Source organism: Pollicipes pollicipes, unplaced genomic scaffold (genome assembly GCF_011947565.3).
Source record: "Pollicipes pollicipes isolate AB1234 unplaced genomic scaffold, Ppol_2.1 Scaffold_2555;HRSCAF=2994_pilon_pilon_pilon, whole genome shotgun sequence".
Lineage (NCBI taxonomy): Eukaryota > Metazoa > Arthropoda > Thecostraca > Pollicipedomorpha > Pollicipedidae > Pollicipes > Pollicipes pollicipes.
The window spans coordinates 28,658,633-28,678,868 of NW_023596136.1; the positions used below are offsets into that span (position 1 = coordinate 28,658,633).

The 20,236-nt window shown below is 52.6% G+C and overlaps 1 protein-coding gene across 4 annotated transcripts; it reads left to right on the forward strand.

Annotated features, from left to right (window-relative positions):
* The first annotated feature begins 57 nt into the window (after positions 1–57).
* Positions 58–10,585, forward strand: Fibp (acidic fibroblast growth factor intracellular-binding protein). Of its 4 annotated transcripts, XM_037236512.1 has the most exons (10): positions 88–106; positions 683–713; positions 1,611–1,741; positions 2,315–2,510; positions 3,960–4,079; positions 5,015–5,122; positions 6,437–6,643; positions 8,453–8,598; positions 10,036–10,150; positions 10,466–10,585. In XM_037236512.1, exons 3-10 carry the CDS (start codon positions 1,687–1,689, stop codon positions 10,542–10,544), a joined length of 1,026 nt encoding a protein of 341 aa, XP_037092407.1. In that variant the 5' UTR covers positions 88–106; positions 683–713; positions 1,611–1,686; the 3' UTR covers positions 10,545–10,585. The 4 variants fall into 4 exon arrangements, with proteins under 4 accessions (XP_037092390.1, XP_037092414.1, XP_037092407.1 ...); XM_037236495.1 differs by lacking the exon at positions 683–713 and having other exon boundaries at positions 58–106; XM_037236519.1 differs by lacking the exon at positions 683–713 and having other exon boundaries at positions 58–106; positions 1,611–1,737; positions 2,312–2,510.
* The last annotated feature ends 9,651 nt before the right edge of the window (positions 10,586–20,236 follow it).

Sequence of the window (20,236 nt, forward strand, 5' to 3'; positions counted from 1 at the left end):
TCTTTGATCCGCTAAGAATGGCGCTGCAGCTACATTTAGAAATCTTGTCAGAACTCGAAATAATCATGGAATAGTACCTGGGGCGCTGGGTGTATCCTGTGGAGGGGTAGGCTGTTGAGGAGTAGCAACACCGAATATTCTTGCATAATAGAAAATGCATGCCTATAGTTTATGCAACCAGTATCGGTAGACTGCGATGTTGTGCACAAATCCATTTTCAAAATACGTAAGACTAACAAATAAATAATTGCAGTAAAACAATTCGATCCATGGAGGATAATGAATGAAATATATGCCAACACAATCCGTTCTTCACACAGCAATTAAAATTAGGAACATCCAGTATGTGCTGGTCATCTATTGGAAGTGGTGTCATGTGTTGGATGCCCGAAAGGGTACATTTGTGCATGCCATGCAATGCACAAATCTCAGTAATTGTCATCTCATCTCAGTAATTGTCAAATTTGACAATGCCAGTGTCATATGACTTTAATGTTGTCTTCATTGTTTGGACTTAAGCCTTGACCCTTGGTCCTGCTTTAGTTTTGTCTGAAACAAAAAATAAGTCAAGTTTTGTGTGGTCTGGGCAGGTACCAGTATATATCAGAGGGTGCCAGTTCTTTGCTATGTAGGTACCTTGTGTCACACCATTTTTGGGTATGATTAGGTTATCACTTTTCAGGGAAGCACAGCAAACAGGGCTGAGAAATCCAGTAAGTTGATCGATGGTACTTAACCAATGGGTGACCCGCCCAGGTGTCATTTGGAGCAAAACCACACACACGAAACCACATACAAAACCACATACACAGCAAAACAGTTAGTCACAGTTATGAACTAGGGCACAGCAAGTTTAATAACAAGTTGTCAGGGGGTTTGAATATACAGTTTTAAGTAAAAAAATACTGAGATAACGGAACAGACAAGCCAACAAGGGTGGTGTAGATGGCGAGGGTGGAGGAACTAATGTTTGCAAGTGTTGGCATGTGTAGAGAACAGTGTTTGCCTTATTGAAATATATGCACTTTTGCTATCTTTAATGGTCCATTTGCTATGAGCTCACAACAAGTTTAGCAGGAAAGATTTAGAGCAACAATGTGCATTTTGATGCACAACAGTAAGCCTTGATATATTATGTGTGTTAAGTCAGTCAACAGTAATGATAATCTAAGCTGACTGGCAGCAGTAATTTCAGTCATCAGCCAGTCACCATTAACTGAGAGTGCATTGTGGACCAGCAATTGCCAGAAGGTGATATTTGTTATGAAAACAATACACACTATGTGTAGCTTCAATTCATTTATGCTGCCCATGTTTTGACAGCACAGCTACCACCTGGTCTGTAGAGACCCTGATGATCAGTCAGATAAGGTACCCTAGTTGGTTGCTCTCATCAGCCTCATACATTTTGTTGCAGATAGACTAGTAGTTTGTTCAACAGTTACCAGTGATGTTTACAAATGATTTAGTGTTGTGTTTATGTTTTTGACAAGATCATCCAATATTTCCTGCTGTAAAGCATCTGGTCTGTATGTTAGCTCCTCTCTGATGTGCTAAGCCTGCATGTACACTGACTGGCATTTACACTTGGTGCATCTTGTTTGTTGCAGGACCTGTGCGCCACTTACTTGACATTGGTTTAGTCTCCAGTGATGTTCCTTCCCGAGCTCGATATTTTCGTGGGCAATGTTTTCATTATTGACTGGGAGATCTTCAAGCTGTGGCTGGATGGACACTGAGTGTAAGTTTTTATCGAGTATAAGTGTTTATCGGGGGATGATGATGAGCCCTCGCCATCTCCTGGCACTTTTCCACGTTCGTCGGCATGCGTCTTTCCGTCGATCCCACGCCCTGCATGGAATCGTCAATACAAAGCGCAAAGGCACGTACACTATGGGTAGCAGCATTGTAGGGGTTCTGCGTCATCCGCTGTGCCGGTATTGCGCGGGGTCTGGCGAAAATGAGTAATTCATTTGTTTGCAAAATAGTCTGGGGGACAATTATGGCCCTAATGAATTACATCTCCTTCACAATTATAAAATGGTCATCCAGTTGTGTTGGACTGCCTTGCCATGTGCCTGTATGTATCCACCTAAACTCCCCATCTGACCTTTGTTTTATCATTTCCACCTCAGGTCACCCGACCTTCCCTCCTTTGTTCCACCTCACGTCATCCCTTGGAATTACCATGCCATCTCCCTGTCAGACCATTTATCTGACCTTTCCTCATAGTCCCTTGAGGCGCCCTGCTAGCTTCCTGCGCTATCTCTGTCCCAGGTCACCTGCCCTGACCTCCCCTGCCGTCTCGTCCCAGGTCACAGCGCCGTGAGCCTGCTCCAGCAGCGGGGCACCTTGTTGGCCGGCGCCACGCTCGACATGCTGCACGGCGACGTGATGGACCACTACCGCAGCTTCAGCACGCTGGAGCGGCTGCTGGAGGTGCCCACGCTGTTCGTGGAGCAGCGCGTGCTGCAGATCAGCCCCAACGACCAGATGGACATCATCGAGAAGTGAGCGGACTGGGCTGGGACACCCTGCGGGCCTCGGCGCGGCGCCGCCCTCGTAGCTCGTCAGACATGTGATAATGCAGTGTAAGGTTATTGATTGTTAGGTAGATCGTCGCTGCTTGTCATTGGCGAGACAAGATGTTGATATCACCCCGCCGTGGCGTGATTATCGACGGCCTTGCCGACCAGAAGCCATCGCATACAAATTTCAGTGCGGTGTGCGCTGCAAGAATGTGGACTGCAGGACTGCATGGTTTATCTCCTCAGTCGTTTGCTGGCGTACGCAGCGCTGTCACCAGTTTGAGTCGGTGGCACGATCGATCACACCATGGTGGTTTGGCCGAGCTTGAGGGATGCCCCCATTGCGGCGCTCCCTAATCCTGTAGCAATTCCGTGTGTGCCGTAAACTGCAGTCCGATGCCGCGGTCGCGCGCCTTATCTCGCCGCGCATAAAACTAATGGCTGTCGAACACACCGACTAAATTCTGACCGAATTGCACTTTAAGCTAGTCTCCCAATCTTTCGGTCGTGCTTAAATCTCCCTGGAGCCACTTAACTTGGATTCAGTGGGAGCTGAGGCTCGTCCAGAACAGGCGTTCAGAATTTTGCACGTTTTATGACGCGTTTACTTCATCAGGATACTCGCCTTGACGATTCAGTGGGCTGTTCGGCTCGCGCCTTAAACCGCTAACAGCTTTCAGCCAGCTTATCGCGGTGCGCCATGGCTTCTTGTCGTTTCATGTCTCGCCCATCTTGATGTTGGATGGTTCGTGCTTCACCGTAGCAAGATGTTTTTGGTGCCCACTGACTCGGCTTGGATGGCGGAGTGTTTGCAGCTTCCAGTTGCGTGGTGTGAAGGCCAAAAGCAGTCTGACATGTGCTGTTGACGAAGCAGAAGGGGTAGCTAGCGCCTAGCGTAAGGAAATCACGGCATATTTTGTATATAAAAATGGGATGCATCCTAGTACCTAGGACTGCGGCACACAGGCATGGGACACGTAAGCGCATGTCCCGGCGGTGGCATGGACAGCCAAGTTTTGATGCTTGCTTCAAAACAAGCCCATTGCTAGCTGTTATTCCTTGTTATTACACTTAATTTTTGTTTCGTTACTTATTTCCGGAGGTAATGATACTCCGATGTGCATTCCGAAGGAAGTGTGTTTGTGTTCTGTGCTAGGTTCGCCTATGGTAGGGCGTGCGAGTACTGTATTAACAAACGCGGAAGACAAGGCCACCAAACTCGACGCATTACCTCGAGAACGATAATCATGGTTTGCAATCCTGGTTCAGTTACGTGAGGAGTAGCAGCGTACACTGTTCTCTCCCCGACGACGGCTGGGCTGCGGTGAACTCTTGCCACCGATGGGTTGAGTGCCCGTGCGTCCCCGAGCTCGCTAATCGCCACGCTCCATCCGAGCCGGGACTGCAGGGTCACGTGCGCTGTGTCGCCAGGTACTACGATTTTGACGACGCCGTGATGCGGGAGCTCATCGGCAAGAAGCCCTCCTCCAAGCTGCGCAAGGAGCTGGACGACGTGTGCGACAAGACGGGCGTGCTCGTGCGCTCCTGTCGGTCAGTGGAGCCGACGTCCGGCCTCCCGTCCGCGGCTGGACCGGACCGGGCTCGGGGAGACCCTGCCCACGCTGGGATCTGGCCGGGATCAGTCGCCTTTCGGCGCCGTCAGCGGGCGGAATTTGAGTGGCCTTTGGATAGTCACTGGCTGTGTGTGGGGGTTTTAGTAAGTCATTTGCTTCGTGGTCCAAAGACACTGCCCTTATAAATGAAAGCACCGTCGCGCACTTCGCTGCCCTCACATGATTCGCGTTTGTGTGGAAGCATTGGATACCTGGGAGAAAAATTTTTGACGAAAGGAGTGCCAGTACTATTTCCTATTGTGGGTTTATTTTGCATGTTGTTTCTAACGTGTGATTTTAAATCGATTTTGAAGATGTGCCGTCACATTTCGCTTAATGGAGGTCTCCGGCTTCTCGTCTGCATGCTCTCACGCCTAAGATAAACAAAACATGTATTGCGGTATAATGCGGTAGTGTCGTCAAGCAGTAACCTTATCAGCACAGCATGTAGCGGTGGAAAGGTGGCGCTCTATGTTATGGCCCAAGCCCATCCAGTTTATTTCAGTTTCCCTCGCACACGAAGTCAGTGTGAGCCCGTGCCGTCCTCTTCACCCCCACGTGTTCACATCACGGTGCCGCCCCCGCCCGCAGCACACCTGCCGACTTTTAAGTCACAGCACTCCGCTTATTTGCTTGTGGAATGAAATACGGCGCGTGACATCTGCCGCGGGTTCACAAAGGTCACCTCCCGTGCGGCGGCCGGCCAGTCACCTGTGACCTTTGATGTCCGCTCCGAAAATGGCCCCACGAGCCTGCACAGAAGCCGCTCGGCCGTCGCCGGGCGTTACGTTTGATCGGTGGCCGACGCGTTGATCCGCTGCTATCCGGCGGGGTGGCCGCGCGCCCACTGAGTCCATGGCCCGCCCTCCGCAGGCGGCAGTTCGACAACGTGCGCCGCATCTACAAGCAGGTGGACGAGATGACCGGCAACGTGCTGGACAACATCCGCCAGCAGTTCCTGCTGCCCGACCCCCTGGCCCGGTCAGCGACGGGACGGGGGCGGGGACGGGCACGGGCACGGGCACGGGCACGGGCACGGGCACGGGCACGGGCACGGGAACGGGAACGGGGACGGGGACGGGGACGGGGACGGGGACGGGGACGGGAACGGGACGGGAACGGGAACGGGAACGGGAACGGGAACGGGAACGGGAATGAGAACGGGAACGGAGACGGGGACGGGGCGGGGAAGGAAACGGGGACGGATCTGGATCCGAATCCGGACACGGACCCGGGACCGGGTGACGTATTGGTAGCTGGGGTCGGCTGTCGTCGGGCAAGAGATGACTGCGGGTTTCCTCCCGTCTGGCGTCTGAAGGCCTGGCGGCAGTGCCAGTTGATATTGTGACATCTAGCATGCGGCTGAGTGGGAGGACGTTCGCTGTGATTGAGTGGTTCGGCTGAATTTCATCGAAGCTGGCCGTCAATCCCGTTGTTGCGTAGGGAGCGCTGCAGCCACAGCTCCCGTCCGAATATGATTTCATGTTGGTCTGGACCATTTTCAGAGGTGATTTGTGACCCCTCCATCAGTTTTCGTCAAACCGTATTGACTAGCGTCTGTTGGGACTGTGATGCAACTGTGACTTATATCGACGAGTGGCAGCCAAGAAGTCCAATTTATCCACTCCGAGCAGTGTGAGCAGTGGAAAGTGTTAACAATACGGCCGGCACTATTTAGTATCACGCTGTGGTCGCTTGGAATTAATTTTAATTGTGCGGCACCGAAAAAATTTGCAACGAAAGTAAGCAGGCAAGCTCACGCTGACAAAACGGATAATTCACGCCAGCAAGCTCTTTTATGTGGCCGCTTTTATGTAACGTGAACGTTATATTTCCGACAACCACATGCTAATTGGATTGCAGGGTGTTACGTAAGTCGGCCTAGTGTTCATTCCATAGATACGTGGCGAGCTGTCTAGTCAGAGTCCGCCTGGCTTGGCACGGCGCAACTGTGGTGAACCGCTGCATTGGGTGACCCAGACATAGTGGTGTTTTCAGCAGTCCTATCCGTCCAAAGGGCACATGCTGGTGCTCCTATTTCGAATCATCCGGGGGAGCGAATGTATCATTATTTGTACAGATGGCCTCACAACCGCGTTGTTTCGATCCGGAGCCCGTGGAATCCAAGTCCGCCTAATGATGGACGTGTCCCTTCATCGACTGTTGGACGCTTCCATCGCAATAGCTCTAGCCGTATCTTACAACGGCTATCGCGGTCATGCTTGTCGCCGCGGATTTGCAATTCTTCAAGCGATCAAGCGAAAAAACTTATCCCGCGTTGCTCCCTTCTTGCAGACGATACGCGGCCATCTTGTTTTTGGACTGGGTCCGATTTGAGACGCACAAACGGAAGCTGGCGCACCTGACTTTCAACGACTTCTTCGTGTGCGCTGACGCCCTGCTGCGCCACTGGGCGGACGAAGAGTGCGAGCTCGACAAGGAGTTCTTCCAGGACCTGCGGGAGATCAAGGCCATGCTCGACAGGGAGAAGGAGGCTAAGGCGTACGTGCAGGCGCCCCTGACACGGGGCCACAGCTGGGAGCGCGTCCGTACATTGTGACACGATTCAGCAGTATCTGGAGAAGTTCATGTAAAAAGTCCAACGCTTTGGCACTTAAACGTCCTCGTTTAGTGATTTTCAGTGTATCGCAGGTGTTCCGGGCGCGCCTAGATGTGTGCTCCCGCCGCCCGAACTCAAAGCGAACTCAAAGGCCAGTTTCCTTAATGACGGGTCAGTGGCCAGGTCGGAAACACTGACGCGTTAACATCGGGTCCGTGGTCCCGGACGGCCTGTCAGCGGACTCGGAGACTCGACGGGTGGTTCCCGCTTGATTTCTTGCACAAGAACACGAGTCTGGCACTTATGAATCACCCCTCGCGCGCAGTGTTCCATAAATGACAGCGGCACCCACACGCCCTATCCGTACATGAACCTCAGATCGAAAAGCCCAAACGGCGTAGTTTGCCAATATTTGGTCTCAGAGTTCTGTTGTGAAGAGCTAGGCTCTAGAGCTAGCTCTTGGTCAGTCAGTGGTCCGTCAGTTGCTTGCTAAACCCGGGGTGCGTTTGACTGAAGATCGCGGTGCGTTGTCTTCGCCGGCTTTTCAAGTGAACTGTTTCCCGTACTGCCAACAGTAACAGCTGAATTATTACTGTCTTCCATCGCTTTTTTCTCATGTCGTCCAGTCTCACCTCCACAGGAATACTACCCCAATGGTACAAGATCATATCCTCAGCCTATCGTAAGGACTGCGCTGACCTGGAATGACTTTCATGGCGTTCTTAAACGATGATGCATTTGTCCACCTTTGAACATGATCTCTCGCAGCCACGTTCTGAAAATTAGGTGGCATCGACCCCAAAACGGAAGATTTCCCGGGATGAATTTCCCCGTCATTGGTACCAAACGACCTTCCTGATAATCTTCCAACATTTGGGATGATCATCCGGGATTGTCGCCCGGCCAAACGCGGCCCATAAACCATGACAGGCGGGTGACCAGAGCTGAAGCGGTGGCGCGCTGCAGTCTACACTAATTTCAGTAATGTCTCTGTGTCGGTGACCGGATCAAGAGGCCTGACGGAGCGGTGACCGGGCACGGAGGCCTGACGGGGCGGTGACCGGGCACGGAGGCCTGACGGGCGGTGCCCGGGCATGGAGGTCGGACGGGACGGTGACCGGGCACGGAGGCCTGACGGGGCGGTGACCGGGCACGGAGACCTAACCGGGTGGCGACCGGGCACGGGGGCCTGACGGGACGGTGACCGGACACGGGGCCTGACGGGACGGTGACCGGGCACGGAGGCCTGACGGGGCGGTGACCGGGCACGGAGGCCTGACGGGACGGTGACCGGCGTGGAGGCCTGACGGGCGATGACCGGGCACGGAGGCCTGACGGGGCGGTGACCGGGCACGGAGACCTAACCGGTGACCGGGCACGGGGCCTGACGGGACGGTGACCGGGCACGGAGGCCTGACGGGGCGGTGACCGGGCACGGAGGCCTGACGGGCGGTGACCGGCACGGAGGCCTGACGGGGCGGTGACCGGGCACGGAGGCCTGACGGGGCGGTGACCGGGCACGGAGGCCTGACGGGACGGTGACCGGGCACGGAGGCCTGACGGGACGGTGACCGGGCACGGAGGCCTGACGGGACGGTGACCGGGCACGGAGGCCTGACGGGCGGTGACCGGGCACGGAGGCCTGACGGGACGGTGACCGGGCACGGAGGCCTGACGGGACGGTGACCGGGCACGGAGGCCTGACGGGACGGTGACCGGCACGGAGGCGTGACCCGCCGTCCGCCCGGCAGTGTGACGCTGCGTAAGCTGGAGGGCGGCAGGCTGTCGACGGACGCTGCCGGCGACCTATCGCAGAACTTCCGCTGCCTGTTCCGCAGTCTGGTGAACATCGCCACCGGCCTGTACCGCAGCAGGGAGCTCAAGGACCTGTTTATCGGTGAGACCGGCGGACGGGCCGTGCTGCCCCACACGAGAGCTGTGTGGCGCTCTGTTGCACACCCTTCGGCGTGACCTCTTCACGCCCTGTGAATGTCGAGGGGCATGTAAGGAAACGCTGCGGTTTAATGATTTGCGAGTGAATTCGTTGGGTGCAACATTGAAATAAGGCTGGACCGTTGGATGGGAAAATGTGAAGGGCTTCATCTCTCAGTCGTCTACGCCGGGTGCCCAGATACGCCTTCTTGAGCTGCCAATGTTGGCTGCAGTTTGACTTCATATTAAGATGCCGTCATTAGTAGTTTTGACGCAGATGTGGCAGTTATTCTTTCACTCTGACTTCTTTGTGGTCGTTTATACAGTTGTGACTAATGGTGATGTATTTTGACATCTGTCACTGTCACGATGATGGCCGCGTCCATGACCACCCATTCTTCTCCGATTGACTCATGCATGGGGGGTTTCTGTGTAGCTTCTTCTGCTATCTTGACCATAATGCAAATATTTCATTTATTGATTCAACATCATTCAACCTGTTGAGAGCGTGTTCGACGGAGTTAGCAGCATGCCTAGCCACAGCGGTACGTGAACGATCGCTACTGTCCGCACTGTTGGACGTCCTTGCTACCGCGACGCTCCAAGTTGTCCCAATTTCTGGGTGCCATGAGACCTGAACACGCAACAGTTCACAGCCCTCTTCGTCTGTGACGTTACCTCGCTGAACCCTGCTGATGTATGTTTCGTAATCCCGTCACGAGCCGACCCGCCGCCGCTGCGACCGGCCGGAGCTGGCCGGCCGCTGCCGGCGGACGGCCGTGCCCCCGGCTGCCGGGTGCGAGACGCCCCCCCCCCCCACCCCCCCCCCTCCCCGACGGCTCCGCCGCCGCGCCGGATGATCTCCATCCAAATGTGTTGGCTCGAGGTGCCGCCGGCGCGGCCGGCCCGGTGACCGCTCGGCCCGCTCGTGTCACGCGTCGCGCCGTCGGGGACGCCGATCGGGCTGGATTTACGTCGCCTAATGGGCCGATTAACACGCGCCGTCTACCGCTGCGCGAATACAATCTGCATACGAAGACGCGCAGGGTACCACTGCCCGGTCGGCAACGGCGTCTCGGGCGCTTTCTGCTCGCGGAAGGGGAGCTCGCTGGAATAATTTTCCCACTACCGCGGGGCTTTTTGCGGCGCTGTTCTGATTTCCTTTGTGTTTGGGATTCTCTGTCCGCCGCTTCTCATCTCTGTCCGCCGCTTTCTGGGAAAACTTGCTTCGCATTTTGTTCCTTGTCATGCTCCCCGCACGTGACATTTATATCTTTGTTCCCTGTGCTCAACATGCACGCGCGATTACCGCAGTAGGATGGGAAGAGCCGCAGTCTTATGAGAAATCGTTTGTTAGCGCTAAGCCAGCCGACGGCTGTGTGACCTTTGCCAACCGCTGCAGACTTGCAAGAAAAGGTGGTGGAGCCGTGTAAGAGCGCGCGCTGGACACTGCAGGACATGGACGCCTTCCTGGCAGCCATCAACTTTGACGTCTCAGAAATCGACACTTTCAGAAGGTGAACAATGTCGTAGCTTAGAAGACATTTTCTTCGGTGCGTCGGGATCGAAGGATTTTCTGACTCGACGCGTGTTAGTGCAACGTCCTGTTCAGTCCTGATCGCTGAGTGGGTTAATGCTGAACTTTGTCACGCCCCCATTCGATACTTTACAACGATAACAGTGGTATTATTCCCACCTACCATCCAAAGAAAGGATCTGGCAGCGCCGTGGTGGCGCTACCCGCATGCTGCCACGGCGCCTTGCCAAGGGGAGGTGGAGCCGGCAGCGGCGCGGCGTCGCTGCCCGCGTGCTCACGGGCCGCCCCGCCGCAGGGAGACGGACCTGCCGATCCTGTGGCGTCGCTACCTGCGCGCAGTGGGCCCCTGCGTGCTGCAGCTGTTCGCCAGCTGACGACGGTCTGCTCGCGGCCGGCCGGGCGTCAGCTGACCTGCCCTGCGGGCGCCCGCTGGCGGCGGCGGCGCTGCGCTCCTCCTTCACCGGAGCCGACGGCCGACCGCGGCGCGGCCGCACCGGGCTAGCGGCGCCGCGTCCCCGGGCCCGGCGGTGCTCAGCGAGCGCGGTGACGAGCGCGGTTGCCGGTGGATGGCGTGCCTTGCAACTATCGACGGCGAGGCGCGCGGGAGACGGTGACCGTTTGACCGAGACGTCATCTGGGACGCACGGCGGCGGCCACCGATGCTCGTGCGGGACTTTAGAGCGCGCACGCGAAGGTTGTGGCACGGTCCTGGTTCATTCATAGCGCACACAACTTATGCATGACGTCAGGGATATTCGATGGGTAGTGTTAAGACAGAAACGCGGTTTGTGATTGTGAACCTTGCTGTTCCCAATTTTCCGTCGTCTTCGGAAACGTGCAATAACGGTTGTCGCGGGAGCGATGCATGAGAAACGCAGAAAGACCAGCGAATTTTGTTAAGGCGGTAGTATTCTAGTGTTACCATCACTGCATATTCGATGGCGTTGTGGAGATATTTGCATACGTTCAGAACCTCGCTAGGATGTGTTACGAATACACGATTTCCCCGCATTGGTTTGGTTGTGATTGGCGATGGGAAACAACTCGTGGGCACAGCGATGCCTTACACTAGCGTGTATACAGCATCGTTGGCCGTTCAATGCCAAATTTGAACTACTACGCTTTGACACTGTGCTGGTGGATTTACCTGGGCGATTTGAGACCCGACCTACGGTCAGTTGGCAGAAAATAGCGCGGAGTGGGTGTTGCAAGCATGTGTGGAGCAAGGTCTTTCTCACTGGTGCACACAAATTGCAGTCTGTAAAACAGTAAACATGATAACATGCCATCGAATATATCACCAACTGAATCCTGGAAGGATGCTAAGCATTTTCAGCACCGTCAGCACGCTGTGGGAGACATTTTTCAGGCGCCATGGTGTTTCGGCCGGTTTCGGCCGAAGTGACGTGTGTGGGCCGGCATTACGCAGAGTCCTGATGGCGAAGACTAATGAAACAAATCTGTCGCCGGCGCTCTGACACATTGCATTTTGCAACAGAGCGCTGATGGTGGATATTAATCACTGGGAATATTTTAGTCCACCTGCATCCCCGGTGAGAATTGTTTAACGTGCGGTAGTCATATGAGTTGTGTTCTGGAAAGTGCGAGATCCACAATCAAATCGCGCTGTAGGAAAAGGAGGCATGTCCACACACCGCACTGAACACAACGATGGTCATCTTCAAATGTTTCCGTTCATCAAGTGTTTCACGACATTTTAAAGCCGGCGATGCAACCTCGCTTACATTGAACAATGCAGGCGTGGTTGCATCGCCACAGCTATGCGGCACAACCCTTGTTTTAGCGGATCACTGACACTCTTTCCTGTCAGTATTCAGCACATGCATACCCCTCGGCCCGGCAGGCTAGGGCAGCCCGACGAACGCTGTCTTGCATGCTCACAAATACATACGGAGCGTTGGCATTCCGAAAGAAGTCTGCCCTTTTGCTTGTGGAAACCTTTCCACTATGAGATCTTCGTAGACTTGTAGATCGCATTAAGTAATCAACAAAACTTCAGGTTTGCATGCTGCATGGGAACTGTGAAGCCATTCTTTAATGTTTTCCTGGAATTCTATATCGTCGTAATGTTTTAGCGAGAAACAGTAAGCCGGCGTGGCATTTATAAAACGGCGAACCAATAAATCAACAGCAAACAGCGCGGACTCATGGCAAAGCTGGACAAGATGAATATCCACCCTTACCAAGATGAATGAGACTAGGGAATGACATGCAACTTCTCCCAGAGCATGTTTTTTCTGCATCTAAACACCAATCTCAAGTGCCCATCACATCTGAAAATGGTCCTTAGCACAATGTCATGACCCTTACCGGCGTTTTCATCAGCGAAGTCATGCCCTTATTTGCCTTACTTGCCGTCCGACACCTTGCATTAAGTCCTGTCTAATCCTTTCCTTCTCTGAATAGTTGTCCTGTCCTGTCCTTCTCTGAATAGTTGAAGGATTCAAAATCAACTGATGCACGGCGAGAAACATTCTCGTGATTTTTCAACGCCACCCCAAATGGCGGCCTTAAACATCAAGGTGGCTCCGGCCTCCAGACAGGGTGACCAAGAGGTCGTAGGAAATAAAACACCTCCGAAATGTCATCTCCGGCTGACATCTGGGATGACATGTCTGAAGAACCGGCCGCCTTTTCGCAAGGTTAGAGTCCCGGCTAAATCTGCTGCACTCTCACTGTCAGGAAGTCTGGCTCCTTGGTATTTATTCCGACATGCCTGACCGCCGACATGCATTATTCAGGATGGCTGGTCAACTAGAGGCAGCATATCTGCTGTGTGGCTTTTGAGCGTTCGTGGCAAAATGGAAGGTAATGGACCTTTCGCCTCGTCGTCCTGCTGAATCTAACTGAAGTTGAAAACTAGTCCCAGGCGTTCGGATATAACTGTTGTTTCTCTTCTAAGGTAGGTTCCCGATGGTCAAAATTTGGTTATCTTTGTAACATATATTAAGGCTTTTCATCATTGTAATGAGTGTAAGCCACTATGTTAAACATTTTTCAATCCGACTTTCAGGCCCAAAGACGCGTATATGGAGGAATGACAAAGCCGGCGTCATATTACACATCAGGGACACAGTTTTGCAACATCAGTTGGCGTGGGGGATGGGGGGGGGGGGGGGGGGCGGCAGTGAAAAGCGGTGAAACTTACCCCAAGGACGCCCACAAACGGGTTTCTCTACGGATGGGCCTCTTTTTCTCAGAGTTGGGTGAGAGAGTAAGTTGGGGCGGTTGGGACCCCAACTGAACAGGAAACTGCGCCCCTGTGACAGATGGGTGTCAGGTGTCTGCCAAGACATAAACGACAGCTCAGAGACAAATATGAACCATATGTTAACGGGATATTGCGATTAGTGTTCTACTTCCCGACTTCGTCCATCCAAAAGATGCCTGTGACTAAGATACTTGTGAAATTAACCAAGGCAATTTTTCGGGACAAGACAAAGCGCCCGTTGATCACCGGATCGCACTGTGAGCCGTCAACAAACGCTGCGTGTTTCTATTGGCTTTCCTCCCGTGCACAAAGCCAGACCCAATAAGCCGCGAAGCAAAGGAATCGGCATCGTTCGTTACCCAATTTCGTCACCGGTTACCGAATCGTAATCGTTACCCAATATGCAAAATGCGCTAGCCAAGAACTGGCGTCGCAATGACGATGCAATTTATGTAGTAACTGGTCTATATCAATAAGCCGCACACACACAAAAACATGCTGATCACCGTTCAGACGTTGATGGCCACACCTCCATCTTTCCACTTATGACTTTCTGGCAATGTTAATGGAACTATCTTGCCGATGGAAATAAGTCTGCGACATTTACGTATTGGCCGGCACTATCGTACCACCAGTAACATAAAGTTTTGGGTGTGCCAATTCCCCTTGCAGTCATCTCCAAGATGTGTTTCATCTCCGAGGACTGCTAGTCACACTCTTCAAATAGCATCTTTCTCCGAATTGAGCCACCCCTCCACGCTCGAGCACTTGGCCACCAGCCATCCCGGACTGAACTCTAACAGTTGTGGTCTCATGGCCTCTGTGCATTGAAGCTGCACTCCCCGCGTGGTTGCATCGATAATTGAACGCCAATAGTGGCGGCACACACACACACACACACACACACACACACACACACACACACACACACACACACACACACACACACACCACACACACACGCACGCACGCACGCACGCACGCACGCACGCACGCACGCACGCACGCACGCACGCACGCCACGCACGCACGCACGCACGCACGCACGCACGCACGCCACCCACGCACGCACGCACGCACAGTAGCAGACGTAGTCAGAAGATCATATGATACACTGTCGGGCGTGAGACACATGGCCACGACAGCACGTGCCGCGGAACGCATCATACCGTCGAGCATCCATAACAGACACATATTTGAAAAAAATCCTTTAGCGGAAACGGCGGGCACCAGGAACTCATATGGCGAGATAAGCCTCAAATCATACGATCCTTCATCATTTCAACACTAAAGGCTGGACCACGTGAAATGGGACGCATATGAGTGATAATAAATAAAATGTAATAAATGCATGAACTAGGACACACACTGGCTGGCACGGCGACACTAAACATCGCTGGGGTGTCTGCAGCGCCGATTCGACTCAGCACATTGCGCACAATGTTAAGGTCATGCTGCACAAGTCTCGCGCCAATCTTTAAAACAGAACAGTGGAATCGGCGATGCGTGTAGTCAGGGAAACCAGATGACGCACGCGCTTCCACAAGCACAACTTTAAAACAGAACAGTGGAATGGCGATACGCGTAGTCGGGGAAGCCAGATGACGCACGCGCTTCCACAACCAACGGCGTTTAAACTTGCGTAGATCGTTCCTCGTCGCGATCGATGGGACTTCGCTGCGCACGACTGTATAACGCTGCCGAACGCAGCGATGCTGCGAATATGGGCGATAAAGGGTGTTAATCAGTGGGATGGGCTCAAATCTGCGACCAGCCGACGCACGTGAGGTCCGCAGCAACGCAGGGAAGTGCGTGAATAGGGCACGATGGAGTCCCCCGGCGGCACCGTCTACGTAAAAAACTAGTCAAGTTTGAATGCGTGGCCACGCCTGTATCGCACTTGTCCGATACACGGCCAAAAGTAACGTTGTTGATGGGGTGAGATGGAAAGATGGCTTTTCTGTGAGGTGAAAGCGATCGGTTTGCACTTTGAAAGCTCACTTTTTATTTTTAAGCATTTCTTCAAGTACACATATAGTTTCGATACCTTTGGAGAGCAGCAACAGCGCCTGGAGAACGAATCTACCAACACAAATGTAAGGCCGTCAACATGCATGATACCAGGAATTGCAATATAAGACGGTACACTTGTCGTAACAAATTAAGGCACTGGGACGATGTGATCTAAGACGGCATATCGCTACAAAATAGAACAGCAGCATCGGTCTACAAAGATACCCCTTTAGGACCTTTGAGCTCACAGGTACCAAGGTAGATGTCCTCCCGTTCAGCACCATACACTGGTCTCCCACACGCGAGTAAGTATCAAAGCACCTAAGCGCGGTGCCAGACGGATGCAATAAGTGACAGTTTTGATGGAAAACGAAAAAAAGAGTCTGAGAAAAACACGAGCGTTGCTCACTGCCGAGAATGCAGGAGTATGTAATCAGCCTTGACGACGTCTGTCTGGTGCCCATCAACCATCGGGCCTCACAAAGGTCTGACGAGGCAGGTGAGGCTCGCGTTACAAGAACGCCTGGCCAGCAAATCTTGCTGCACCGGTAGCATCAAACACGAAACACGGCTCAACAGCCGATCCCATGTCACGTGCCAGCGCCGACATTGGAACACAAAGAGAGAAGGAAAGATGGAATATGACTGTTGGGATCATGTCTCTACCTTTCTTGCGGATATACTCACTTAGCGGAGTAATGTGTGCACGCTTCGATGTTGTCAGAAATTTCCCTTGTCGAAATAAAAAAAAGCATCAGAGGCACTGCAAACTTCCCAGCACCCTTCCCAGCATTCGGATGCTGTGCCTGTCCGGTCCATAAGCTCAGTGGACGTTCAATTCTTAAGGCTTGCCGCAGATAGTTTTGTGTGACACAGAAGGCTCAGTGAGATTGCGCTGTCGTAAGATGACACACCCGGCGAAAAGTCAACGACGAGATCAGAAAATCTGGCCGCAAAGGCACAATTAATCGTGCCATTCTCCAACGCCACTCGGCCGCAGTCGCGTGCTCCAGCTTCGCTCAAGGGCGCAGCACCCCTGACCCGGACCACTCCCGACTTGGCTCCGGCGAGTGGTCTAGCCCACTCACCTTCCCTTGACAGTCCGAGTGGCGGTGGTGACCGTTTTTTTCCACGGTCCTGTTTGAGCAAGCCCGAGTACACACACACTGAGCTATTGCTTTTAAAGTTACCGCGTTAATGATTCAAGCAAAAACAAAAACGAAAACAAGAGTAGCATACGCGGCGTACATCACCTGTGACACTCGACGTCTCTTTAACAACGCCGCATGACGGCCCAGCAGCTATTAAAAACGTGACGGAGGATGTCTGTAAATATGTTCTGCAGCCCGTTGCAAGCAGGGGGCTGTCGACTTCCCATTCAGATATTTTTAGACTCCATCCAACCTCGATATCCTCTGGCCCAGCGGGTACGACGAGGCAAAACTCGTTCAGTGGATCAACTGATAAAACAAGCCTCAGACTTTACAGTCATTCTTTGTCAATGCATGAGGTAAAATTGCAATTTTCCACACGTTGGGTTCTCAGTGAATATGAACAGCACTATTCATCCATCAGAAAGCGGATAAAACCTCCGAGCTTGTTGGTCTTGTCCGCAAACTCTGACGCTTTACAAGTTCCATAAACTTCAAGCCTGTTTGCGGACGTGGCTCGGCATACAGTCACGCCTGTTCGTCGTTTGCCGCCCGGCGTCTCAGTGACTGTTGATCGCGGGAGTTTCGCCCTCAAATCAGCTGCACCACTACGGGCGCGCACCGATATCCAACGTCAAAGGCTAGCAGAGCCTTGAGACGCCGCGGGTCCGGTTCGGTCCGGCCCGATCTGGTCTGGTCCGATGAAGCGATGATCCAATGGTCCGATGCTCCGATGATCCGATGGCCCGATGATCCGATGATCCGATGGCCCAAAGATCCGATAGTCCGGTGGTGCGGTGGTGCAGTAGTGCGGTAGTGCGGTGACCTTTGGCCGGCGCCTGGCCCGACCACCGAGGCTATGGCTGCCAGTGCAGCCAAGCGACGGGCGGCTGCGGCCGTGACAGCCAAGCGACAAGCGGCTGCGGACAGCAATACCGGCTGATGAAAACAAATCCGATAGTCAAGCGACAGTTACATAACCCACCGGGACTAATCGCGGCGGCCATGTGGGGGTCCCTCCACAAAACACGACGCGGGGCGCCGACACCAGCCGCGCCTTCAGTTGGCGACGTCCTCCGCGGCTGACCGGTGCCGGAAATAAGCCGTCCAGACTGCCGACGTCCATTTCCGGCACATTCCAATGCATGCTGCACGTGTGAAGACTGGAATGTGCGGGCACAGTAGTGAGCTCCGCCAGCAACGCGAGGTCCGTCATCAGCTACAAACGGGCTCCAGGGGCCAAGTGCATCAGCTGCCAGTAAGACGCACTGTGACACGCCTGCCATTAGCTAGGAATGCCAGCTCATGTTTTCGAGTCACATCTGTGATAGCGCTTCTAACCAGGGCTTGGATGATCACGGTGCTTGAAAAGTACTACTCGGAGAATCTGGCTATGTGGACACGTTTACGCCTCAAGTGTTGAGATTCCGGCCTGTTTCAGAGCGTGATGTGCTGTACCGTAGCGTTCATCCCAAACCACAAGCGCATTTGTCAACGGTCTCGCCAGACCGCGGTCAAACGCAGAGATATTCATGTGGCTCTTGATAACCCATGGCTGGCTCTTAATTGTCCCATCCATCCTTCGACGGCAAGAGAGATTGTACCAAACTGTACAGAGCGCTGCTTTTGGTGGTAAAATAGCACCAATGCACTCTACCTGACAGCTTCACACATCAGCCTCAGAGTCCAGAATTCGTAGAAACAACGTTACCAGCAGTTATCCTTGGAAATTACGCGCGCAGGTATTTACTTCAATCACGATTGCCTGTCGAACCGTAGATTTAGCGAGCTAACCGGCTGACAAAGGAGTTTGACACGACACCCATATAATATTGTTATCGGACAATAAGCGATATATTTTGGAGCACCTCTCTTACCTTCATTTGCCTCCATATAGAATACAATGACAATAAAAGGCGTTTTGCATCACACCTGTCAATCCGTCGGTTTGCTAAATCTGCGTTGTGGGCAGGCAGTGTGTGAGGCTTACGGCGGTAATACCCGGGATCTTACTCCAAAGACGTTGTTCCTCTCAACAGTAGGAAGTCCCGGACGAATCCTTGACATGCATCGCTTCCACGTCCTCCGCTGATCTCTCAAGGTACAGTTCGGATATCCATAAACGAGCCTACGAGATCGGCAGGGCTTTCTAACGCTACTACCAGAGACGTCCTCCAAGATAGATCCCTAGAGTCGTACAGCACCTTGAAGAAAGCGACGATTATCTACGTCTTTGAAGCCGGTGAGCTCCTCACGACACAAACAAAGCTCACAGCGACCTACAGCTTTACACTGACCCCAAATTGTAGCCGAGCGGCGAGCATTCCAAGCCATCGGTTTCAAATGCCACGACGATTTTAAACTCCGAGTAGCAGACTGATCACGTTCGTCGCAAGATGCTGAGGCCAGCCACGCTTCTTTCGACAAGTAATAAGCCTCGTTATTTGGTATCTAGTAGTGTTGACTATGTCAATTGGATGAGAAATATGTGGAATGTGTATCAATTTGTCATCACTGATCAGTGGCGTCATCACTGATATTGTACATATAGTTTGTGACATATTTCTGTCCACAGCTAAAAAATATCCTGATTAAAGCTGCTAGGTGTGGAAGCGTTCCACAGTGTCCCATTTAACGAACTAGGGACGGCATGGTGGAGGCGCGGAAGCTCCTTTTCCTCATCGTAAGAAAGTGTGTTTTTCAATTTTCCTGGTATTTGGAAGCAGACTGCCAAAAGTGTCAGAAATGTAAGGGTAGCGCAACATAGCCCGCATCTCATGCAACTGGCTGTATGTCGTAAGATCTCTTTACCTGAAAAGGCGTGTCCGCCCTTTTCAATAATTAAACCGTCGCAGCGGCCAAACTGCGCGGAACGCACCGATTTTAAACATTCACGATCATCAAATGTCCTCTTTAGCACCGCATTTCAAAGAGCTGACAGCTGTTATTTTAAAAAACGCAATACCGGCTACTGGAAGTCTGCTATACTTGAACTCGACCTGTAAAATATGGAAGCAATCCCGCAAAAACGTATCCGCACTTTCGGACTGAAGAAAAGTTCTGCTGAACATTTCCGTTCCATCATCATTTCATGGCGCTGTGTTTTGCGTAGCGTTTTATTTGATTTTCACCTTGACACTGGACTGGCCAAAAGACAAGGCAGACCTTTTTCGGTATGCTGTCTCATCTCAGCCGTGTCAAAAATTAGAGGAAAACAAAAGTGATGTAGTAAATTTGAAAGGCTTCTTTTTGCGATAGGACATCATCACGTCTAACGTCCACACCGAGCAGGCTCAATGCAAAACACAGAAGATGAAAAGAAACATGCCTGAGCATCGTAAGTCGATGTTCCCCTCAGACACCAAATCGTTGAGTTTCACTTTTGCGAATCACTGAATCTTTTTGTATATTAGCGCTGAGCCACACAACCTGAGCGTATGGCTATCGGTCATCCCAAGGCGATGGTCATCTCATCTCAGTTTGCCGAAGATCAGGAACATTAGAAGCGCAGCATGGCACTAAATATGATGTTATTTTCACAACAAAGTAATTAATTAAACTTCCACAATGACCACCATAATGCAAACAGCGACAGATACTAAATAGGAATGGGCATCCACACAGCTATTGTCCCGTCCAAAAATGTCCCTCCTGTCATCTTAACCGTCTT